Here is a 24,802-nt window from a genome sequence, read left to right on the forward strand (position 1 = left end):
TGTGCTATGGTGCTAATGTGTTGAATAAAAGGGAAATCAACGAACAAGATTGAGCAAAGAGCGTGTAAGGTCAGGATAGTGCGGAAATTATTTTCCTTGGTAAATAACGTGGCACTAAATCATTTTATCTCGGCTCACTTTCTAGTGTAATTTCATTACTTGAACAGTCACCTTAAAGACTTTTTGAGAACCATTTTGTTTTCAATTTTTCTTTTAATTCACTATTTTTTTTAAATTGAAAATGTAATTACAAAACGGGTTTTAAAACTAAAAATTAAAAAAAAAAATGGTTGTCAAACATCCTGGTAGCAAAATATTAGGGTTCGCTTGACAAATGCTTTTAAATTGCTCGTTCGACAAATGCTTTTAAACGATTTAAAACATTTTTAAAGAAAATATTTTTGAGTCCTAAAAAAGGGTTTTAATTGTATAAAACTTAAAAGCACTTGCTAAATGAGCTCTCAAGCACGAGTCTTAGTTTAAGGTATGGTTTGGCATTGAGGTGCTTAAAAAAAAAAATGCTTATTTTTCAAAGTTTTTATATTAAAAGTGTTTGGTAAACGAAAAAAAAAAAATTATTTTAGAAGTTAATGTAAGAATAAGTTGAAATCATCAGAAAAGCTGAAGCAGCAGTTGGATTGGAATGCGAGTCCCCTCAATGACCAGAGGCAGCAGAGAGCAGACACTGTCACACTGGTAGTCTCCAAGGATCACGATTAACCGTCTTACTCCGTAGACTTCACGTTTCGCGCGTGATACCTACACAGGGGTCACCGGACCCAGAATCCTCAAACATCATCGGCATTCAATTCAACCTCTGCTAAGTTATAAAACAGCCCCCTTCACATTTCTCGCACTTAATCGTAATTTTCTCAAACCCGAGTGGCATTTCCAATCGCAGTCCTCGACTGTTGACTCTGCGCAGCAACCCATGTCCTAAATCCACACCGCCGAGACGTTTTTAGAACCCCGAGCTGGGGTTTATCTTCTACCCCGCAATTTCTTCCCCAATCCGATTGAAACAAACCGGATCATATGGAATCCGCAGCGATTAGGGCTTTTCTGATCTGTCTAATTCTCTGCGCCGGTTCGAGCTTCGTTCATGGCGAGGAGCCGGTGACGAATAAGTTCCGGGAACGAGAGGCCAGCGACGACGCCCTTGGATATCCGAACATGTATGCATATTCATTTCTTAATCCGTCTTATTTGCCTTGATTAGTGTATAGTCGCTGGGATTTGTGTTAATGTTTCCTTAATTCTGTTTGGAGTTTTTGCATTTGATTAATGGGTTTCTGTTGTTGGATTTGTGTGTTTGGTTAGAGATGAGGATGCCTTGTTGAATTCGCGGTGCCCCGCGAAATTGGAGCTCCGATGGCAAACCGAAGTTAGTTCCAGTATATATGCTACACCCTTGATCGCCGATATCAATAGGTACGAAAAAGATTGTGCTTTGGTTGGAAATTTTGTGTATTTACTTGTGCATTTTGAGATTACCAAGAGATCAATTTTGTGTCCAGCATTGATTTTTGGGGCTTTTTTTCGGGTATTCGTTTTCTCTTATTACAGTGATGGAAAGCTTGAGATTGTGGTTCCTTCTTTCGTTCACTATCTTGAAGTTCTTGAAGGTGCTGATGGAGACAAACATCCAGGTATGACCCAATTTCATTTCTTTCATTACGTTAAGCTGTCTTGAATTTTCTTGAAGTGATTTCGAAGTACCTGCTTGATGATTCATCAGGTTGGCCTGCTTTCCACCAGTCAACGGTACATGCTAGTCCTCTCCTGTATGATATCGACAAGGATGGTGTGAGAGAAATAACTTTGGCCACCTACAATGGTGAAGTTTTATTTTTCAGGTAATTCAGTTACATTGCCCTAGTGATGTTACTAAATATTTTACAATTTGTTTTCTTGTCTGCAATCCTATATCAGCCTCCACAAGCTCATAAAAGTTTTTGTGTATATTTTCTTTTAGGGTCTCAGGTTACATGATGGTAGATAAACTTGTAGTACCTCGTAGGAAAGTTAAAAAGAACTGGTATGGGGGTTTGCATTCGGATCCCGTGGATCGTACTCATCCAGATGTCCATGATGATTCTCTTGTCATGGAGGCTATGGAATCAGCTCATCGTAAGCCATTTACACATTAAAGTAGTTTTTCTTACTACTGCTATTGTTTTTGAGAGTGTCCTTATTCATATAATCCACTTTAGTAGACCTTTAGGAAGAGCATGCCAAGCCAACTGACACAGTTCTGATGTTATATGATTGTGAAAGTATTCCTTTTAAGTTTTAACGGGAACTAATCATGTTTGCAACTGTCGGTTATTTTTGTAGAAACAAATGGAAGTACAGCTAAGTTAAACAATTCTGCTTCTATTTCAACTCCCGATTCCAACACTTCAGCTACTATTTCAACTCCTGATTTAAACAATTCAACAACTATTTCAAAAGAGAGCAACCTTGGCATGGTAAATGCATCAAATCCAGAGAATAAAGGGGAAACAAATTCAAGTCAGGTGGAAACGGTCATCAAGCTGCCTACGGGCACGGACAATTCTTCTGTGAAAAATGTGTCAGAGGAAACTGTTAATGTAGTGAATGGAACTAGTTCTAGTAGACGGCTTTTAGAAGATAAAAATTCAAGTGAATCACAGGATGGTGGTTCTGGATCTAAAGAGAATAATAAGGAGGATGTTCCTGTTGCAACTGTACAAAATGAGGGAAGCTTGGAAGCAGATGCTGATTCATCTTTTGAGTTGTTCCGTAACAGTGAGGAACTGGCCGATGAGTATAGTTATGACTATGATGATTATGTTGATGAATCAATGTGGGGAGATGAGGAATGGGCTGAAGGGCAGCACGAGAAAATGGAGGATTATGTCAATGTTGATGCACACATCCTCTGCACTCCTGTGAGTTCTAACTTTAATGTTTCTTCTTTACACGTGTATGGGCACACTGCACATGGATTTATGTATGTAGGCATGATACTTATTCACTCCTTTGCCATATGCAAGTTATATTTGGTTGATGATTTCTTTTTTCCGTCAGGTCATAGCGGACATCGATAATGATGGAGTATCAGAAATGGTTGTTGCTGTATCTTACTTCTTTGATCACGAGTGAGCTCTCTTCCATAGTGTCAAAATTCACTTATTTATTAATATTTTTGGAGTGGAATGAAATCACATCAAGTTTCATTTTAAATTCCCATTAAAGGTGTCTACCTTCTTATTTTAGAGGATTTATACAGTTTAGACTCTGATAAAGCAAGTATTTTCTAGGCATGGTGTACACTATAGGATTTATCAAAGCAAGCATATCTTTTAACTTGTTTCTGTAAGTTTGACAAATAAGTACCATATGTATGTATTTCATGTAAATACTGCAAGCAGTATACAATCTGGACTGTTGGAGTTATATCTGCATTTGGAGTAGTTGTAATGACCTGGTATGGTCGCCAATGAGCTCAAAACTATAGCACTATTTGTATTGACCAGGAGACACTCACGAGATCTGTAGATATGATGTAAATGAAATAGAAGGGTTATTTTAAGTTGTAGGTAGATTCTGTTTGATCTAGAAATTTACGGTGCTCTTGGTTTCTTCCTTCATCCATACAATAAATTGTAATAACCCTTTAAGTTAAACTTCCTGCAAAAATCAATTTGGTGCATTTTCTTTATCATTTGTTATGCAGCATCATCCAAGATTGAAATGTGAACCGTGTGTTGGAGTTTGCTTAGTAATTAATGGCTTAATGGCTTGAAAGTAAATTCCCACCTTGTACGTTCGCAGGTATTATGAGTCCAATGAAGATCATCGGAAGGAACTGGGTGACATTGATCTTACAAAATATGTTGCTGGCTCAGTAGTTGTTTTTAATCTCGACACAAAGCAAGTTAAGTGGACTGCGGAACTAGATCTGAGTACAGAGACTGGGAAGTTCCATGCTCATATATATTCTTCTCCAACTGTGGTGGATTTGGATGGTGATGGGAATCTGGACATTCTTGTTGGAACTTCCTTTGGCTTGTTCTATGTCTTGGACCATCATGGTGAATTAATTTTTCTTGCTCTCATTGCTTTGTTTGCTGACATTTTTACCTCAGAGTGCATGAGTTGCTTTAAGTTCCCTGGCATACAAGACACTGGATCATCTTTGATGTTACATACAACGCTTTCTGTTTAGTGATATGGAAATTGAATGGTTTCTTTTGTTCAGGCAAGATCAGGGAAAAATTTCCTCTTGAAATGGCTCAAATTCAAGGAGCTGTTGTTGCTGCTGATATCAATGATGATGGAAAAATTGAACTTGTGACCGCTGATGCTCATGGAAATGTTGCTGCATGGACTACAAAAGGAGTAGAAATTTGGGAAAGGCATCTTAAGAGTCTAGTTCCCCAGGTACGTTAAATGTTTGATTTGATATTAAGTTGTGTACTAGTACAGTAGTTGGTTCAGTTGTTTACTGATTTCTTTTTCTGCTCTGGACCTGGTGAGATTAGTCTACCATTTTTCTGTAGAGATTAGCAGTTTTAAACTTGCATGCACAAATTTATGCTTGTCATTCTTCTAGAACCTGGTAAATTACAACTTGACTTATATAATTCCTAGTGAATCTGATGCAGAGTTTTGTTCCACAGGGTCCTACTATTGGTGATGTTGATGGGGACGGCCATACTGATGTTGTGGTTCCAACGTTATCCGGGAACATATACGTTCTTAGTGGCATAGATGGGTCAATTGTTCGTCCTTATCCATATAGAACTCACGGGAGAGTTATGAATCAAGTTCTTCTAGTTGATTTAAGTAAAAAAGGAGAGAAAAAGAAGGGACTTAGCCTTGTTACAACTTCGTTTGATGGTTACCTGTATGTAATTGATGGACCTACATCATGCGCCGATGTGGTCGATATTGGTGAAACCTCGTAAGATGTTTTTAAAGTCTTCAATGTCCCCACATCTTTAATTAGTTCTCCCCCTTTCCATGGTTTACCTGAAACATTAATCTCTGCATGACAGATATAGCATGGTCTTAGCAGACAATGTTGATGGTGGAGATGATCTTGATCTTATTGTTTCAACCATGAATGGCAATGTCTTTTGCTTCTCGACTCCTGCTTCCCATCATCCCCTCAAGGCATGATAGATCTCAAGCTTGATCTGTCGATAGTTTCTTCTGTTGTCTTCAGTTTTTATTTTTTTGCTTTTTGTTGGGTTATAACATTTTGTTTTTAATCATCTTTGTTGTGTTTCCTTTCGCAGGCATGGAGATCACCAAATCAAGGGAGAAATCATGTTGCAAATAGGTATAACCGTGAAGGTATCTTTGTTTCACATTCATCAAGAGCTTTCCGTGACGAAGAGGGCAAGAACTTTTGGGTGGAGATTGAGATCATAGATAGCTATAGATACCCATCTGGGTTGCAAGCACCATATAATGTGACAGTAAGTTGCTCATTCCCACCGATTATTTTGGCCAAAGTCAACTACACGGCCCTCTGTCTCTTGTATGCACACGCAAGTAGCTTGTGAGTCTAATATACAAAACTCAGTCAATATTTGTTTTTTGTTTTTTAAACCATGCAGGCAACGCTATTAGTGCCAGGTAATTACCAAGGAGAGAGAAGGATAAGAATAAACGAGACCTTCAATCGTCCTGGAAAGCATCGTATGAAGCTTCCGACAGTAGGTGTAAGGACTACGGGTACTGTTTTGGTGGAGATGGTTGACAAGAACGGACTCTACTTTTCAGACGATTTCTCACTCACATTCCACATGTATTACTATAGACTCCTCAAGTGGCTGCTTGTCCTACCAATGCTTGGAATGTTCGGCGTGCTTGTAATCCTTCGTCCTCAAGAAGCTGTGCCTTTGCCATCATTTTCGCGAAACACTGACTAAATGTTCAACCTTTATCAATACAAAGACAGATGCTAAGGCTCACGAAATGCGACGGCCATTCTCACCCGAAAAAGTGCAGAAACCGTGGCGGATGTGACAACAATGTGCGCTTGAGTGGATATTTTTTATGATCAAGCTAAGATTGATCTTGGTTTGGCCGAAAAGAAACTGGGTTTTGAGCAAATAGGTGTCGGAACTTGTAACATAGTTGAATATGAGTCAAGGAACGAGTACCAAATCCAAGTTTCTCAATGATAATTGTTTAGAGGATGATTCTATATATATCTCTATAAATTGGCAATCTCAGTTTTCACTCAACCCTTTAATACTTTCAGTAGGCCTCTCTAAGTTTGGATCACTAAGCCATGCTTACTTGAAAAGAATTGGTATTGATATTATTTTGACTCGTCGGCTTTCTATCTGTTTACTAAAAAAAAATATCAAATTATTAGCCGTTGCGGCATTCTTATTTGTTTAATAATATTTTTATTATTTTGTAGTCTTGTTCGTTGTTTACTTTGATATTCAACTTGATATCAAAGCAGGTTTGATCCTTCAAGGTTTAAGCTGCTTTTCACGAGTATCAGTTTTTGTTTGTCTGTTTTCTCGGTGTCAGTTTCGTCTTTAGGTTAGGATTTTCTTGTTTGAAAAAAAAAAAAAGATGACTAGTTGATCCCAAATTTATTCCTTCGTCTTTACTATATCTAGCTGTATCGGTTCATAACTTTGCCCATCCCAAAGTTATATTACCATAAATGGGTTTGCTCTCGTGTTTCATTTACGAGAGCAACTTACATAGCACGGATACACTGTTACTGTGATGTCCTGTAGCAATGATACAATGACATGTGAATATAAATTTACATATATCTTTATATCATTGACACGAGACGCCACAATGACGTGACACGAAAGTCCTCCCCCAAATACATACTCCCGTTGGATTCATACTACCATACTAAAAAGGGACGGAGTAGAACTACCTTGTAGGTCCTATACAAGGCAGTTTTTATTCGCAGTTGTTATTCATACCACCTCCCCCTCCAGATTTCGATTCCCTCAAAATCAGGAATCAGACTCCTGATAATATGTGAGGCCCGCGCTACGCTTGGTTCCCCTTAGTTTTGTAAACAACGGAGTAATTCGGAATATGAATGGCTCTCATTCTACTAATACGGTTTTCGTGTAAGTAAACATGCCCTAAAACGGTTTTCGTGTAAGTAAACATGCCCTAAAGTGAATGGTTTCAGATATAACATTTTTCCTTTCCTAAGATAGAATACATTCTACCATAAGCTTCGGTCCAAATATGAACAGAGTCCTAATTTGATGCAAAAAGTTATCACAGATTTAAGCCAAAACTATATAACCCCACAAAACTAATCCATTTATATCTCAATAAAGCTCAAAAGTAAATAAACATGTTCAAAATACAGACCAAAAATGGAAATACAGGTCCAATAAGCAGAATGGAATATGATCACACGATACAGTAGTGATTGTCACGCTCTCGTTTTCTTCTTTTGCACTCGCATTTTATTTCTGTCCAAAGACTGGAACAAACAATACTAGAAAACGAGAGTGCGAAGATCACTTCGGAGCTCTCGGAAAAAAAGAGAGCGCAAAAAGACATGCTAGATAGGCCTCTTTCCGAGCCTCTTAATCTCTCTGTCCATGTTACCAGAAAGCATCAAAGCAAACATCTTGTAGTCGCAAAACAGAGACCAAAACGGATGCCCGAACGTCGCCGGAATATTCCCCTCCACGAAAAAATGGCTGTACCACGCGAGTCCGTACCCAGAGAGAGGCACACAAACCAGAAACCGCCAATCAAACAGCAGCGAGTAGAGGAGGAAGGAGAGAGAAGCCAGGGTTCCTGCAAAATGCCAGCGCCGCGTCGATGGCTTCGAGTGCTGGCTCATGTAGAAGGCCCAGAACTCCTCCAAGCTCCTGAATTTCATATCTTGGAGTGAAAGTAAGAACAACCCAGTTCAGGATTCTGGTTTTTGTGAGGACCCAAGTGGAAAAATGATCAGAATTCGGATTCGGGAAAGATTTTGGAAGACGGTATCTAATCTGAATTTGGATAATTTTTTGGGGGTTGAATTAAATTTTGTGTGGGGGGAATCTTGAGGTTGAGGATGGGATGAAAATATAAATCTGGAGTTTTGGGTGATAGATCTTAGTTTTATCCGCTGTGTGGTTGGCGTGGCGTCCGTGGGAGGATGAAACAGAGCGGGTGAAAAGTATGAGAAGGTGAACAGTTTCTGTGTGTGTGTTGTGTGTGGTTTGAATAATGCAAGTAGGTTATATTAATGTCTTGTCCACGGCAGCGACTTTGTAGTTATCATCCGGTTTTTGTTTCTTTTTTCTTGGATTTAACATGTTGATTAATTGAAAAGAACAAGGGGGATTGAAGAGTTTTTTAAATCCGAATTGATATTTCATTTCGATCATTTGATGGACATCCTAGTGTACGGTGTACCATCCAAATATAGTGTAATATGGAGAGAAATTTACATGTGATATTGTCGTATTAGATCATGACACCACAATGTTAAAAAGAAGGATATCGTGGAAATCATCTTCATTTCATTGATACTGATATGCTTAGTCACCTTAACCATTAATAAGAGATGAAACAAAAATGTTCTCTACCAACTGATAAAGAGATATGCTTGGCCACCTTAACCATCGATTTGATATAAAAGGTTGAGATTTAATGGATGTGCTTTTGATGTTTAAATCAAAACCTTTAAGATCAATTCAAGGGCCTGTGATCACAAATCTTTGGTCACTACCAAGTGACCAACAGAGTTGGATTCGTAGATGAAAATGCTTTGGAATAGGCATTTTATAACTATTGTTGGCCGAAAAGTCTTCAGCAAACAAATTTTTATAGGACGTGAAATATTTATCTTGATCGAAAGATATAAATTTTGCCTTTAAAGGTGAGATTGCCAATTAATGAGGAAACTAAAAAGGATCTCAAATTTAGTCTCCTGGTTGGAAGAATTCATATAGTCATATACATACATACATACACGGATAATTCAAATAGAAGATAAAGTAGAACTTCGATAATTGAATATCTGATAAATTAATAACAATACTTTTGGCTGGTCCCAACTCGAGATAACATGTTAAATTAATAATTCGTTAAATTTATAAGATAATACATTATAATTTTTTTATATATAGATCCTATGTAATATATAAATTAATAGTTCCCATTTACTCTGACATTTGTTTATTTAACTATAATTTTTGCTTGGTTAAATGTTTATAAAAGAAAATAAGTAGATCCATGAATTTACTTGATTAATCAAATACATACAATTGTTAGTTCGTAAAACGATAAACTAATACAATATACAACATATAAGAAAGTATGTAATTTCTTGATAAATTAATAAGTTATTAATTCATTTGATAAAAAAGAACTGTTATTAGCGCTTCAAAAATATCATTTTTTACTCCTCATAAGTCTATTTTTCTTCCTAATTATAGAAAGTTTAGAATGCCGAATGAGATTTTTTGAGTACTAATAACAATTCCGTTGATGAATTAAAAACTAATAATTTATCAATTTTCTAATATTTACTAAATTAATAATTTTTTATTGATCACAAGCACCATGTCAGTCAGAATGTCACATTCATCTGACTGTGAAATGCTGCTGTTTTTCTATTGGCCCATCCGTAGCATATGCTTGGAATCCATTGGACTCAACAAAGAAAATTAAGGATTAAAAAAAGTTATAAAATAGAAAAATAAACGTTATGAGTAAATAAAATTCTTGCAAAATTATTGGCCAGGACGGCTGGATTCATATAAATGTGATGAGGATATATATTTGTAGTGGTTCATATAAATCGTGGCTCAATATAGTGTTTTTTTTATCGGTGAACTAACAATTCGTTAATATTCATTTTCTCATCGAGAATTTTAATGAAAAAAAAATATTTCACATCGAGAATTAACAAAATAATGATATATTTCCACCTACAAATGAATTAAAAATAAGGTAGTGTTGTCCACGTACCTTTTTTTACTTTTCAATATCTTTGTTAATTTTTGTTTATTGATCTTCTTCAATTCATTATTCCAACGACCGAAAATTGAAAAAATATATGAGAAGTAAAAATGAGTGTGTGGATAACACTACCCTACAAATATACAACTTAAGAGCAATGGAAAATAACAAATGCAATACAGAAGCACTTCAGACAAACATTTTGCATAATCAAAAGCTGAACTCTACATGATCAAATGACCCTAAATTTTGAACTCCCAAGTGAATATTTTATGTTCATCTGTTTCCTAGCCTAACATAAACATCGGACATTTACCAACAAACGTAAGCTAATGATTTACTTGCGCAAACTGATGGAAATTTTGGTCTAGAAGACGCGCTCTCCAGTAGCAAATAGGTTCCAAAAGATTGTCGTCGCGAAATATAGCCCTGCAGTGACCGTTAGGAATGCCTGAAACGATCCTAACCATTGTACAAAATAGCCAGTTCCTATCGTGCTGATTATCGCCGCCACTGTCCCGGCTGAATTTGTAATCCCTGTTGACACAGAATGTCATCGAATCATTGTAGTCAGCTAACCAATTTAAGAGATGAGAAAACATAATATAAACATTCCGTTTCTGGCGGGCTAATGGGAAAGAACGTACCATGGAGAAATCCAGCGGATTGTGGCGCTATATCCTGATGAAATGAAACCGCAGAAGCTAAGATCAGATCGGAAGCAAAATGTCCAACATCTATTGGCTATGATTGGATTATTTTGGTAATTAACTATCTGCTGCATCAGTTTAGTTTGACAGTTCTGTCATATGCTTATATGGGTGGAACTTACCTGGATATTAAGGAGAAAGCCGGCTTGACTGAAAGAGCTCAAACACAAGGCTGCTGTGAGGAGTACCGCTGCAGCTTCGGGTGTTTTGGCATAGTTTAGGCCAAGCAATGACACTCCAGGCCCGATGAAACCAATAGACTGTTATGCACAAATATTTGTCAGTATAGTGATTTGTTACAAAAATATACTACAGTGTTCGGATAAGTGCAGCTGAATTTTAATTTGATTTGATTGAATCGTATAATGTTCTTTTAAAGACAGACGGCAATTCAAGGGCTACCTGCATGATCTTTCGAACTGTAGTCAACGAGTAGCCAGCCTTGATTAATGAATCCGATGCTGCACCAGCAATGTAACTGGAAATTGCCATTGATCCCCATGGAACAGCACTAAACCATGCAGCTTGCTTCAAGTTTACACCAAATACCTATAACAATAGAAAAATAGAAATCGTCATTTCCTAGAGCACACTGCCACAAACCACTATTGGTAATTCAACGTGAACACGTATGTGCACACAAATACTAAACCAGTAACATGATAAATTTATTTGCGATCAATCAATTTTTACGCTATTAATGGTGTTAACGTAAACAAAGATCTAGGAAAAATGAACCTACCGTCTTAAAATAAACCGGCATCCATGAGAGCAGAACAAAGTACCCCTGTAAGGTAGACCATGATTAAGAATCAATTGCGCAGCGGAAAAGAAAGGATGAATCCACAGTAAAAGCTATTAGAAAAACTCACCCAATTATTAGTTATGTTGGCACAAATAATGGCCCAAGTTGGAAATTTTGAAAACAGGAGCCGCATAGATGGGAGCTTTCCACCTTTTTTTGGAGAATCAGATTTACCAGCTTGGATCAATCGGATCTCCGAGTTGCTGATGTAACGACTCTCACTTGGATCATTTGTGACTGTGTATGCCCATATTGTCAGCCAAAGCAGTCCAATGGAGGAGAAGAGAATAAAGGGACCGGAAAGTCCCATTGTTGACAACATAACTGGAGTTAGTAGTAAGCCAACAACATTGCCGAGGTGAAATCCAGCCATAGAGATTCCAACTGCACTTGCTCTTTCATGGCTCGGAAACCACCTGCTCATATTACAAGCGACATGAGCATTGACTTCAGCTAAAATTTTGAAGTATTGTAAGTTGAACGCATCTGATAGTTTGTTTACAAGAACTCTCTAAATTCTGTTATAGATTTACTTGCTCTGCAAGTTACCTAAACCAAGCATACTGATACATCATTTGGTAACAAATTAGGTGACCCAAGCATTATTGTAACTACAGTTAGAGGTATAATGAGTAATTATGAGCAAGGATTAGGGAGACATTATATTACCTTGATAAGAGGGTGCTCATGGACGGGAGGGCTACACCTTCAGAGAGTCCAAAGAAGGCGCGAACGGCCAAGAGGCTGGTGGTGGAATGGTTGGCAGCCCATGGAGTGAGGAGAGTTGCCAAAGACCACATGGCCACACCCCATGCCATCACTCTCTTTCCTCCGTATCTGTCTACCAAGGCACCTCCAATCACTGATGAGAATATGTATCCCCATAGAAAGGATGACTGCAAAATGAATCGTTCGAAATTCTAAATTGTCAACAATGAGAAGGAAAAAAAAAAAAGTCAAACAATAAAAACAAATTGCCCATTTTGTAACCTTTCCGTTTTTAATTTCTAGTTTTAATTTTTCTGTTAATGTCTATTTCCCCTACAACTCATTAGAAAGAGCAGTGTAATGGAGGATTATTTTGTTTACCACACTTACCAACCGATAAAAATAATTTTTTTCAATATACATTCTTAACTATTCTAGTTCACAAGTAGGGAGATTTGAACTTGAGTGTAAACGGGGATCCATTGCCCTCTGAGTTTGCAAATAATTACAAAAACTTATCTAAAATCAAACATTTGTGGACGAAGTTTTTCTAGCAATAAAATCCAAAAATTAGAACTTTTACTTGAGAGCCCCATCCAATCCCTATTTGTACTTACACAATTGAACCAACTTGAGATGAGCTTGGGTGAGATATTTCAGCAGTGTAATCTGATGCGGGTACGAATAAGGGGCTAGCTTTTTTCCACAACAACCCAAGAAGTGGAGAAAATTTTCATTGTAATAGAAACATGAGTGATATATCATGTGTTTCTATATAAGTGGTGATAAATTTTATTTTTGAAATTATTAACGTTTTAACATACATATCTCACCATTTGTATATAGACACATGATGTACCACCACGTTTTCCGATCATATTGAAAAATCTCTCCAAGAAGTGACAAACGATTGATGATGTGAGAAACAAATTTGAGATGCAAAAACTACATGCTCGTTGGAAATTATTTTTAAAATGATTGAAAAAACTTTTGATGAGAGTATGCTTTAAAAACCAATCTTTAGTAAAAATGCAAGTGAATCATGCAAAAAGTACAAAGTGAATCCTGAAATAGCACATAGTGCTTCTTGTAGGAAAACTTCCTACAAGAAGCACTTCAAGTGCTTTTAGAACTCAAAACACTTTCACCAAAAATGCTTGCAGTCATTTTAAAAACATTTTTAAACAATATAAACTTGAGATCTCATTTACTTTGAACTCTTTATTTGGCATGCCCTGCCTACAAAAAATGTTAAAAATAGGTGCAAAGATGAAAACTTTACATCTTTCCATTAGGAGGAGGATTCTCTTCAGATTCACTTTGTGGGGATCTTAGGGATCCCCACATCATAACCGTTTATCGTACATCGTGCGGTCAATTTTCATTAGATACTATTTGTGTTTAATTTTAAATAAAAAAGTCAAATGATTTCTGACCGCACGATACACGATGAATGACTAAGATGTAAGAATTCTTAAAATCCCCACAAAGTGAATTTAGATGAGATCCAATTCCTTTCCATTAGAGGCATCTCTTATCAACTCATTTTTATGAACAGATGACAACAATGATGCACGATTGATAATAATACTCTTCAGTAAATGTTACAACGGTACTCATCCATAAACGCTTAACAAGCACTTGCAGTCATTTTAAATCTTGTTAAGTTATTTGCGCATAGAGGCACAACACGCAAAGAAAATTTATACCTACACTCCCAAAAACACGTTCCAAACACTAACCAAACTGTGTGCCCGCTAGTTTCGATGCTATGGACCTTTTGGTAATCCTATCATCGCCGTTATTTTCGATGTTCCAAACAAAATGTCAAATTTTTAACAAAAACAAACAAACAAACAAAAAGATGAAATTGACTAGAAGGGAGAAGAACTAAAGCTTTAAAACAGCTAAAAGTACTTCGAATGATCAAAAGCGTTTCTGCGTCAAGTTAGTAGTGCTTCTTACATATGCGGTCGCAAACAAGCTCTGACATAAGTCTATTTTATTATCGAAAAGTGCTTTTGGCTATACTGACATTCCCAAACACGCCCTAGGTTTTTGCGCTCAAAGAAAGCAGAGGACGGGTTTAAAGTTTGAAGTTGAGAGTAACGGACCTGAACTACGCCAAGGAAAGAACTGGACCAGCCATTTTTAGCAGCAAGAGGGACGATGGCCACCGACATGACGACCCTATCGGCATTGCACAAACACATCACGCACGCCACCAACGCCGCCACCTTGAATCTCTCCGGCACACTCACTATTTCCTCAGCCGCTACCTCTCTCGCTCCTCCTCCTCCTCCTCCTCCTCCTCTGTTTTTCCCCATCAGCATTCCTCTCTCTATCCCCTCCGCCGTACAAGTCACCGCCACCCGCCGTCGGCGCCCCCTCTGAACCTCCTCCGTTCTTCTCCTCCATCCTCCTTTGTTTTTTCCAAACCCAATAACCAGCTGATCCCATTTTTTGGGCTCAAATCCCAGCTGGGTTTTCTTTGTGCTGGTCAAACTCGATTGGGTTTTCAACAATCGAGAAGAGGGGTCGGAATGAAGCTGAGATTTAATGGGAGTTGCAGCCGCCATGAGAGAGAGACAGAGAGGAGAGAGAGAGATTAAATAAAACAGTGCATATTGATATACAATATTTCAAACACAGACTGACTTTGAATGCTGTTTAAATAAGAGAAATGATCAAGTGGGATTATCTAACATTTTGTAGCTACGTAGTTTTATAATAATCGTGGGAAGATTTTGGGATTTTAAAGAATTGAAAAATAGAGAAATTTAAGGTGAAGGAGAAGATTGTTTTGTTTTGGTTTGGTTTGGGGGGGTTGGTGGGAATTGAGAAAGAGAATGCAGAATGGCACTTGGACTCGGTCCCAGAACGGAAATTTCGTCGAGGGAAAATAAGGGTGACGTGTCACCCGATGGCATCGTCCACGTCGATAAAACCATACGTGGCAACACGTACTGCTCTGCTTTTGGTGGTGGTAAGTGGCAACCAAACCACATGGTGGCTTCTAGCTACTCTACTCTCCACAATGTGAAACTCACATATCATATGTCATGCATAGGAGATGCCACATTTCTTAGGAAGTCCCAAGTTAGTTGTAACCGGAATTTTTTTGATGCGAATATTTTTGTAGAGGTATTAAAAAAATTAGTAAAAGATATAGAAAGGGAGAGTGAAGTAACTTCACCCCACATAGGAAAAACAGTTAAATTTCAGCTAAAATCGACACATTTCGTCGATATTTTCTGACATATAGGTTAAATATTGACAAATTGCTATATGATATTTCCTAAAGTTTCATTTTAAATTTCCACATTTTTGAGCAAATTTTCATCATTTCCATCGAAGGTAACAAATATCAATATTGATATATCCATTGATATTTCAATAAATTTGCATATCGATATTTCCATCGATACCCATTTTTTAAACACTGAGTGTAACTCATATAATTACACATGGGAGTGCCACATTAATTTATTGAACAATGCTTGGATTCACTTGTTCACCATGTTATGATTAGCGACTGTTCAGGCTACACATGTTAAAAAATGTTTCTTTTATTTGTCGTCGTTTACATATTTTCTGTGACAAGAATCAATCAAGTTGATGATCGTTTAACAACCTATTGAGTATTTACTTTTTAATTTTGTCCGATAATCTCATGCCATACAAAACAATTTCTTACTGCGATCTTGTCATTTTGATATTGCAAAGGAAAATAGCTCCCATGTCATACAAAACAATTGTATTTGGCAATTTTTGACGTTATTCCTTCACAAAAAGCGCTAATGAGTAAAATCATAATTGCAATTCCAAATAAAACAGGAAACAAGTTGATCAATCACAAACATTTTTTCAATGACAATGCTCAACACAAATTCATCGTATTGAGTCTCTCATGTTATAATGCCAAAAGACCCAAAAACTTAGACGACACACATACGTCTTCCACTCAAACAAGTTGATCATAATTCAAACCAAAAATTTAGGTTTAGGTGGTGACCACTGACCCTGGTGTTGCATTCACTTACCCACAATTTATAGAAGAAAATTATGCAACACCAACAACAAAGACGTTGAAAGCAATCGATTTGGACTTCGAAGGTCGACGAATAAATACAGAATATTATTATAATGTGAGCCATCGACCATGTAAGGTCATGCTCATGTGTAATGCACCAACCCTTCATTTGCTTCCTCACGTGGATGGTAGAGATTGTGAAAAATATTATTCTAATTGTCCAACCAAACCTTCAAGATTTCAAGTATTTATTGTGCTTTTCTTAGACTAACTCCAATCCTTGGAGTAAGTTCTAAAATTTCCTTTCTATTCCCCACTTCCATGTCATTCCAACTCTTGTTCTAAAATTGGGTTAAGTGGTAGAACTCAAATACCGGCCAAGAAACCGGCTTGGGCTAAATATCCTCGCCCACTGTGTGTGTAGACGCGCTGTGAAAAAAAGAAGAAGAAAAAGCGCGCTAGTAAACGTGCTAAAAGCACGGCAACATGCCAAAAAGCAAGGAAAATGGGACACTTTGAGGGGAAGTGGGGCCCAACCTGATGGGATTGTCAGCCACCCATATGCAATCTCATCTCCTTTATTTCTATCGGCATATATTTCCATTTCCTTTAAATCTAACAGGTGATATTCATTCTTTAATAATTTGGGGCTAAAATTTTAGGCTAGACGGCATGAAGCAAAAAAGCTGTTTCTGGGTTAAAAAATTTAGGTTTTACTCCAAGGGTTGGAGATGGTCTTAGGCGATTTCAAGTATTAATTTGAAGGCTAAATCAAATTCAACCAAAATCTTTTCAAAACCTTTATTTCACGCAAATTGCAAACCAATAAATGCACCTGATATTTTAGCATAAAAAATTCTCATCCCGATCAAGGTTGGCACAAAAACCTACAATCCAAGCACCTTTCACTTGTGGAATTTCTGAGAACACTGCCAACTCCAATAATGAGACTATTTTTGTGTAACAAGAGAATATTTCATAATTAGATTATATTTTGTAATAGATATATCAAAGTTTGGTAGATTCGATTGAGATTTTTAAAAGATTTTAATGAAGTTATAAATTTATAGGATTTGATGAAATTTTAATGGACTTCCTAGGCTCCATGAAAAATTGAGTGGATTCTTTTAGGGTAAATTACATAGTAGCTGTGGATGCAAATTTCTTCCTCCTTGATCTTGGACAATTTTGCGCCTACAGAACAATTAACACCTTAGGTTAAGGCCAAGAGCCTCACGCACCCACAATAAATGGGGGGGCTTTGGCCGAAGAACCTTCGATGCCAAAGTTAGAATTTAGAGAGAAAAAGTGTTTAGAGAATTTTGGGATTTTTGCCAAAGTGTTGGAATTAGTATTTGGTGAAAATGGGAACCAATTTATATGAGAGGAAAGGATGGCTGGCCACTTAGTAGGGTTTTAGGTTTTGTTTTGGTTTAATTAGCCAATTAATTGGCTAATTAAACATAAAAGGAAATGCTTTTGTGGTTATGGAATTTATTGGCTAATAAAAAGGAAGAAATGGTGAAAAAGGTAGAAAAGGTGATGGATGAGGTTTTGAAATGGGGATAGCCGGCCCTTTTGTGGGAGTTAGGGTAAAGTGAAAGGTCTAAATGCTAATTAAGGGAATAATTAGCTAATTAACCCATTAATTAGCTATTTATCATTATTTTAGAAGGAATGTTTTAGGAATTATGGAATAAGTGTAGTATTTAGCTAATTGATTAGCTAAATAATGAAATAGGAAATATATGAATAAATTAGGTTTTAAGTTGATACCTATTTTGGGCACTTTTGACTTGGTTGAGGGATAATTGCCCGCTGCTTGCGCGTAGGAATCCCGGTATGCCCCAAGGGTAGTTTTGTCTTCTTTTGTCAAAAATCCACATGTCGCCTTGTGAACATTTTTGGCTCCACAAATGCCCCCACACATGTTGGGCTGCTTGCAGAAAAGGGCAGCAGGTGTAAAGATCTTCTTACTTTAGGAAACTTAGGACTGCTTCCTATTTTGATGTAGATTCTCTCTTTAATAGGAAATTAGATCATTCTAGGAAAGGGAAATAAATTTCTCTCAAAGCCTATTTAAGTCCACCTTAAGTGGGTTATTAAATCAACTTTGGAGAGCGATTTATTCTACCTTACAAGAGAGAGATAGCTTAGAGGATATTTGTTCCCCCTCCTCTAGCCATTTTCTACATCTTGCCCATGCAAACGACCGTCTTTCGTTGCTTTCTTCGCCTTTTTCGTGCCGCACTGAAGTAAGAAAAAATTAATTTTCCTTGTCTTCTTCTTGGATGGTGCTACCTCGGGGTAGTCGTCGAGGTGGTGCGGCACGTCGGCTGGCATGGGCCAGGAGTCGGCTCGGCATGGGCCGATGAGGTATTGTGGCAGGGACCACTGCTTTAAGTTGCTCGACTTGGCTAGAACCAAGGTTAGCTTGTATGGTTGGTGCCACGGGCGCTGTGGCGCAGTGCTAGGCGAGTCACATGGCTCATGTCTTTTTGGGCTTTTGGACATGACGTGAGCTAGGTAGGTGATTGAGAGAAATGAAGAGGTTGAGGGCTTCATGAGCTGCTGGAATGTTGGGTTGAACTCCCCTGCTGGGTACCACGAATGGCGTTGGCTACTTTAACTCTCTTCGTTAGGAGAAACGTGGGCTGTTTCTAAAATAAGAGGTGAATAGGATCAAGGCGGATGCATTGGCTCGTCCAATCACCATTGTGGATCCTGCTGCAAGTGAATGTGGAAAAAAGGATCTTCCCTGCCTGCTCAAGAGATGCCGGCTGAGAAAAACCAAAAGACTTCTTTCGCTGCTTATGCAAAGGATGAAAAGTTGATTGCTGCTTATAATCAAGTGATCCACTTCAAGAGAATCGTCGATAGGCTTGAACCCCAAGTGTTGGAACTTCAAGGTGTACTGAAGACCAACGAAAGTTTGAAGAAAGAAGTGGATGAGCTGCAGCGCGTCCATGTTGGTATTGGTGAAGTAGTTGGAGAAGTTGGTGCCCAGGCTGGAGCAGTCGGGGGTGATGCCGCTGCTAAGAGCTTCGCGGCTGCTAAAGGTGTGGCGACCAAATAGTCGTGGGATGTCCAGGCTGCTAAAGTGTAGTCATCTAGGTAGCCTTTAAGATTTTCTTTGTTTTTCCTTGTAGCTCTTGTTTTGCTTGAACTCTTTCGGCCTTTGCTAGTTGTTTATAAACATGTTTTCCTTAGCTTTTCTTCATTTTTGCTTCTTTTGTTCATGCCCTAACCTTTAGACTTGATAGACCAGTGGCAAGCATGCTACTTTTTTATAAGCAGACAAGCTCGCGTAGCCTATGTAGCCGTAGGTGTTGGTATAGAACTTTGCAAAGTTGTTAGCCATTGGGTTGGCAGCCGGATGCCTTACTTACAGAAGTAGACAAGTCCGCGTAACCACTAGGCTGTTAACCTTGAGTTTCTCCAATTCCATAGGTTGCGTAACAAGTATCACAACACTTTAGGACTTGGTGTAGGTTGTTCCGCGTTTGGCAGAGGTGAAGCTTATCGACTACCTAGTATGTCGGCAGTGGATAAAACTTCGTATATGCGCGCTAGCTTGTTTAACCTTTCACAAGAATGTGCGGTTGTAAAAGTCTAGTGCGACTTTACTGCTCGAAGGGCAAGCCGTAGGCAGTTTTCCGGAATCCGTAGGCTACCTTAGTGCACTCGGTAACAGCTTTAGGATTCCAGGGCAGCCGTCCATCGGATGTACTACGTAATGTGCCATCTCCGTCTCTAGGGCCCGGTTCCCCACGGATTAGGCCAAGAGACCCAAAATCCTTCAAGTAGCTAAGCCTTGAAAAAGACCATTGCGGCTACTTCTAGGAATCCCAGCGCAAGCCATCGTGCATCTAGTTATACTAGGGCAGCCCAGCTCATTCACGTCTGGATATTCGGAGTGTAGAGTTTATCCTTCCGTTCTTGGAGAGTTGACCCATGTGGGTGTCGGGGAATTGGTTTACCCTCTCGCGTTGGAGAGCAATTAGTTTACCCTCTCGCATTGGAGAGCATGGTTGGTCCCTTGGGGGACGCAATTCCTGCGGTAAGTCCTTAAGAATGGCGCAGTCTTCTTTTGAAGTGCAGGAGTGATCAGTTGTTGTAAGCATGCAGCCAAGCCAAGTCGTGATTACTTTTGAATTCCTCATTGAAAAACGAGTTAAACGAACGAGAACTTAGATGTAAGGTAAGAACTGCATAACAACTGGATAATCCTCGGCTGGTGAGGTAGTGCCCGTCGAGCTGCTTGAGTCTTCGAGCCTTGATGTAGTGAGAGGTCACACATGGTACTTCCTCAGATTGTAGGCGTTCCACTGTTTTTTTATCTTTTTGTCATTTTATGGTGGCGAGGGTGTAATTGTTCTTGCCACCTACTCTGCTGATCTTGTACGGACTTTCCCAGATAGGATCCATATTTTTGGAGCCTTTTCTGCTGGCAGTGATGAAGGTTTTTCTTATGACCAGTTCTCCAGGTTGGAACTGCCGGATCTTGGCCCTTTTGTTGTAGCTGGAGATGAGCTGATGCTGGTAGGCTGCGATGCGAGTAATAGTCTGTTCGCGCCTCTCTTCTGCCAGATCTAAGCTTGTGGCCATCTCCTTTCGGTTGCTCGTCTTTTGGTTGTGCGATATGCCCATAGACATCCTTGGAGTTCGTCTGGCCATTTTCTTTTCTTATTGGTGAAGTAGTCGGTTGCTACGATCATCATGCCCTTGCCCCTAGTAGTCTGGCTGGTGATTAGCTAGGACTTCGGAATGAATTGAAAGCTTTTTCACCACTAAGTCTTTTATCATTCGAAAGTCTGCTAGTAGGGCTTCGTACTCTGCTTCGTTGTTAGATGCTTTGAAGCTTAGAGTGATCGCCTGCTTGAGCATTAAAACGTCTGGGGTGGCAAGAACCACGGCTGCTCACGAGCCTTCGTAGTTGGATGCGCCGTCGACATGCAAACGCCAGAATCTCCACTGAGGGAGCGGGTGTGGCTAAAGTGTGCTCAGCTGCCTTTGGGGCATCGTTGGGCTGAGTTGTTGTGTTAGTCAGAAAACTTTGCATCTGCCAGGGTCTACGCCTTTATCGTCGCCGGTTTGGATTCGGCGGAATAGTGCGTCACGATGATGACTGCTTGTGTTTGAAGGTAAAACTTAAGCTTTTGGGTTACAACAATTATCGCCAAAGTTAGCTTTTGAATTTTTAATAGCATCGATGAGAGCTTTTGAACTGTAGAATACAAGTAGTTAGGCCCCCAGCTCTTCTCGCATGATGGTAGAGCTTATTGCTACTTTAGATACCGTCAAACATGCGAATAAGTCATTTGCTACTTCTAGGGAGATGATGTCGGGTACTTCCTCAAGTCCTTGAATGTGCATTGGCGAGCCTCATCCCAAAGTGCACGCTTCTCTGCCAAAACAAAAGAGTCTGCCAGAGTTAGATCTTATTTCATGATCAATTTTTCGAATAGCGGGTGGTATGTTGGAAGTCATTTTTGGAAGGCTGCTCTAGCTATCGAGTCGTTGCATCCGACTATTTTTGCCTTCTCTACTTTAAACCTCCTTACATAGTCGCAAAGCGACTCCTTTGGGTTCTTCTTGACGTCGAACAAATGGTCTGACTTCTTTTTGATCGAGCGATATGATGAATATTCTTTGGTGAAAGCCAAAGAAAGTTCGTAGAAATTTCGAATGGATTGTGGCGGCAGGGTGTAGAACCAATCTTGCGCCTCGCCTTGTAGAGTGGTAGCGAATATCTTGCACATGAGATCATCGTTGTTTCGATAAAGGATCATTGCGCTTCGGTAGCGCTTTAAGTGTCTCTCCGGGTCTTCATCCTCTTTGAAAGATGTGAAATGTGGCATGCTGAACTCGTGTGGAGGCTCTGCCTACTCGATCTCATCCGTGAAGGGTGACCTGCTTATGTTGGTCATGTTTCGTCGTAGTGCCTCGTCGGTGACCTCGTTACATTGGAAATCATGCAATCGCTTGGTCAATAGTCTCTCTACTTCTTCCTGAATTTACCTTTGTTGGGGTAGCGGAGCTCTCGGCTGCCCTCAGCTATGACTTGCTGGTCTAGGCTGCTCTTCCATGTGTTTGGCTCGTCTATACCACGGATGCAGTGCATGTGGTGCGTTCCTAGCAGGCGAGTGAGTTCTTCGCAGGCTGCTGGTTGAACTTGAGCTGGATTGAGTGACTGCTTCTCTCTGTCCGTCGTGCTGCCTACTCTGATGTGAGGTGGATGATGCTCCTTGTGGGCTTAGCCTCGAATGAACAATTTGCCCGGAAGGTTGCTCATGTTAACTATTGGAGTATGACCCCAACCGTGAATGTATGCTCATCCGTGGGCCTAGTCGAGAGTGCATGCTCCTCTGCGCACTAAGACAAGAATGTTGTATGTCTGCCCAAACGTTAGGCTCGTGGCTGGTCGAGTGGTTGCTTACCGGGACGCTGCTGGAAAAGTCCGTTTGCCCTTATCCTACTTCGGGATACCTCGTCCGGGGCACGTTGGATTCCGATGCGTTGCAAAAGTTGATTCACCAAGGTTGTATGTTGTGCAAGGGCACTCATCAACTCTATGACTTGTCGAGACAAGTGTTGTTCGCCATTTAGATTGGAAGAGCTTGGAAGGAATGTGCCTCCTTGGGCAGTGGAAGGGTGGTAGACTCCGGGCGTGAGATTTGAGTTGGGAAATATCAAATCCGTGAAAAATGTGGTGAGAATGCCCTCAGCTCGATGGTAGGTCCGGATGGTTGAGATAGTCTTGGGCCGACTTGGGCTGCTTGGAAAGCCACGGGAGCAGGCTGGGCAGTGAGAATGGGCTGCTCGACTGGAGCTGGCTAGGCCATGGGAGTGGGCTGCTCGTAGGGAGCTGGCTGGGTCACGAGAGTAGGCTGCTCAGCAGGAGCAGGTTGGGCCGTAAGAGTGGGCTGCTCGACGGGAGCAGGCTGGGCCACGGGAGTGGGCTGCTCGACGGAAGCAGGCTGGACCACGGGAGTGGGCTGCTCGTCGGGAGCGGGCTGGGTCACGAAAGTGGGTTGCTTGGCGAGAGCAGGTTGCTTGGCGGGAGCAGGCTGCTTAGTATGTGATGCATGCGAATGCGAGGCTTGGGCCCGGGCCCGTGCAAACTTGGATGGCTCGACTTGGGCCGTGAGCCTTGGATGGCACGGCTCGAGCCGTGGTGAAAGCACCATGGACCTCGCCACGGGTGGCTACCGAGGTAGCCACCGTGGTGGTTCCCATGGTGGAAACTCGTGGTGGTGGTGCTGCTGCCCCACTTATTATCGCATTTAGCCTCACGGATCTCCGCAATCCCATTTCTTGAACATTAGAATTTTCACTTGTGGAATTTTCTAAATTTCTTTTTGTGCGAGAGTCTTCTACGAGTATGGATTTCAACTCTCAATGAAAGCACCAATTTGTGGATGCAAATTTCTTCCTCCTTGATCTTGGACAATTAACACCTTAGGTTAAGGCCAAGAGCCTCACGCACCCACGATGAATGGGGGGGCTTTGGCCGAAGAACCTTCGATGCCAAAGTTAGAATTTAGAGAGAAAGAGTGTTTAGAGAATTTTGAGATTTTTGCCAAAGTGTTGGAATTAGTGTTTTGGTGAAAATGGGAACCAATTTATAGGAGAGGAAAGGATGGCCGGCCACTTAGTAGGGTTTTAGGTTTTGTTTTGGTTTAATTAGCCAATTAATTGGCTAATTAAACATAAAAGGAAATGCTTTTGTGGTTATGGAATTTATTGGCTAATAAAAAGGAAGAAATGGTGAAAAATGTAGAAAAGGTGATGGATGAGGTTTTGAAATGGGGATAGCCGGCCCTTTTGTGGGAGTTAGGGTAAAGTGAAAGGTCTAAATGCTAATTAAGAGAATAATTAGCTAATTAACCCATTAATTAGCTATTTATCATTATTTTAGAAGGAATGTTTTAGGAATTATGGAATAAGTGTAGTATTTAGCTAATTGATTAGCTAAATAATGAAATAGGAAATATATGAATAAATTAGGTTTTAAGTTGATACCTATTTTGGACACTTTTGACTTGGTTGAGGGATAATTGCCCGCTGCTTGCGCGTAGGAATCCCGGTATGCCCCAAGGGTAGTTTTGTCTTCTTTTGTCAAAAATCCACATGTCGCCTTGTAAATATTTTTGGCTCCACAGTAGCCCCTCAGGTTTGAGGGTAAAATACAATCCCATACAACATCTTTAAAACATTTCACTTTCATACATCCAGTACCATTTTATTTCAAAATAACACCTCCGTTAGATTTTCCATCCATTAGTCTGTTAATGCTGACATGGCTGTCAAATGTGTGTCACGTGGTAAAAAAAATAATTTAAATTTTTTTAAAACCTAAATCTTGTCAAAAAAAACAAAAAACAAAAAAAAAACTGAAAAATGCAGGATCCACACCTCACCTTCCCCGCAACCCTTCCCCACCCATCTTCTTCCCCGAGCCTTCCCCCTTCCCTGCAACCCAAACACCCCATCCCACCCCAACCCCCCACCCCAACCCACCTCCCTCTCATCCACTCTCTTCACCTCCCTTCCCATCCAAAAACCCACCCAATCTCATCCAAACAAACGCCCAAATCT

General features: G+C 39.8%; 3 protein-coding genes across 3 annotated transcripts; 1 reads left to right on the forward strand and 2 right to left on the reverse strand.

The window, feature by feature from the left end:
• Positions 1-577: 577 nt before the first annotated feature.
• LOC103433570 (protein DEFECTIVE IN EXINE FORMATION 1-like) lies at positions 578-6,227 on the forward strand. The gene is made up of 13 exons (XM_008371834.4): positions 578-1,175; positions 1,321-1,431; positions 1,567-1,649; positions 1,739-1,856; positions 1,976-2,130; positions 2,338-2,915; positions 3,055-3,125; positions 3,802-4,061; positions 4,229-4,410; positions 4,650-4,933; positions 5,028-5,145; positions 5,271-5,453; positions 5,595-6,227. Exons 1-13 carry the CDS (start codon positions 1,036-1,038, stop codon positions 5,907-5,909), a joined length of 2,598 nt encoding a protein of 865 aa, XP_008370056.2. The 5' UTR covers positions 578-1,035; the 3' UTR covers positions 5,910-6,227.
• A 1,048-nt stretch (positions 6,228-7,275) lies between these two features.
• Positions 7,276-8,217, reverse strand: LOC103433571 (uncharacterized). The gene has a single exon (XM_008371835.4). It carries the CDS (start codon positions 7,868-7,870, stop codon positions 7,544-7,546), a length of 327 nt encoding a protein of 108 aa, XP_008370057.1. The 5' UTR covers positions 7,871-8,217; the 3' UTR covers positions 7,276-7,543.
• A 1,758-nt stretch (positions 8,218-9,975) lies between these two features.
• LOC103433572 (probable anion transporter 3, chloroplastic) lies at positions 9,976-14,985 on the reverse strand. The gene is made up of 8 exons (XM_070820644.1): positions 14,283-14,985; positions 12,130-12,356; positions 11,528-11,876; positions 11,398-11,442; positions 11,058-11,204; positions 10,778-10,915; positions 10,593-10,626; positions 9,976-10,482 (listed from the first exon to the last, which is right to left on the reverse strand). The coding sequence occupies exons 1-8, from the start codon at positions 14,745-14,747 to the stop codon at positions 10,313-10,315; spliced, it is 1,575 nt and encodes a 524-aa protein (XP_070676745.1). The 5' UTR covers positions 14,748-14,985; the 3' UTR covers positions 9,976-10,312.
• Positions 14,986-24,802: the final 9,817 nt, after the last annotated feature.

Source organism: Malus domestica, chromosome 04 (assembly GCF_042453785.1).
Source record: "Malus domestica chromosome 04, GDT2T_hap1".
In the NCBI taxonomy this organism is placed as follows: Eukaryota; Viridiplantae; Streptophyta; class Magnoliopsida; order Rosales; family Rosaceae; genus Malus; species Malus domestica.

What these genes read in the sequence shown, in the direction of transcription:
- LOC103433570 (XM_008371834.4), top strand. Translation starts at nt 1,036, where the DNA reads ATGGAATCCGCAGCGATTAGGGCTTTTCTGATCTGTCTAATTCTCTGC. An exon ending in TTGATCGCCGATATCAATAG is followed by an intron (nt 1,432 to 1,566) that starts GTACGAAAAAGA and finishes CTCTTATTACAG; the next exon opens with TGATGGAAAGCTTGAGATTG. An exon ending in GGCTATGGAATCAGCTCATC is followed by an intron (nt 2,131 to 2,337) that starts GTAAGCCATTTA and finishes TTATTTTTGTAG; the next exon opens with AAACAAATGGAAGTACAGCT.
- LOC103433571 (XM_008371835.4), bottom strand. Translation starts at nt 7,870, where the DNA reads ATGAAATTCAGGAGCTTGGAGGAGTTCTGGGCCTTCTACATGAGCCAG.
- LOC103433572 (XM_070820644.1), bottom strand. Translation starts at nt 14,747, where the DNA reads ATGGCGGCTGCAACTCCCATTAAATCTCAGCTTCATTCCGACCCCTCT. An exon ending in ATGAGCACCCTCTTATCAAG is followed by an intron (nt 11,877 to 12,129) that starts GTAATATAATGT and finishes TAATATGAGCAG; the next exon opens with GTGGTTTCCGAGCCATGAAA. An exon ending in CAGTTCGAAAGATCATGCAG is followed by an intron (nt 10,916 to 11,057) that starts GTAGCCCTTGAA and finishes TGTGCATAACAG; the next exon opens with TCTATTGGTTTCATCGGGCC.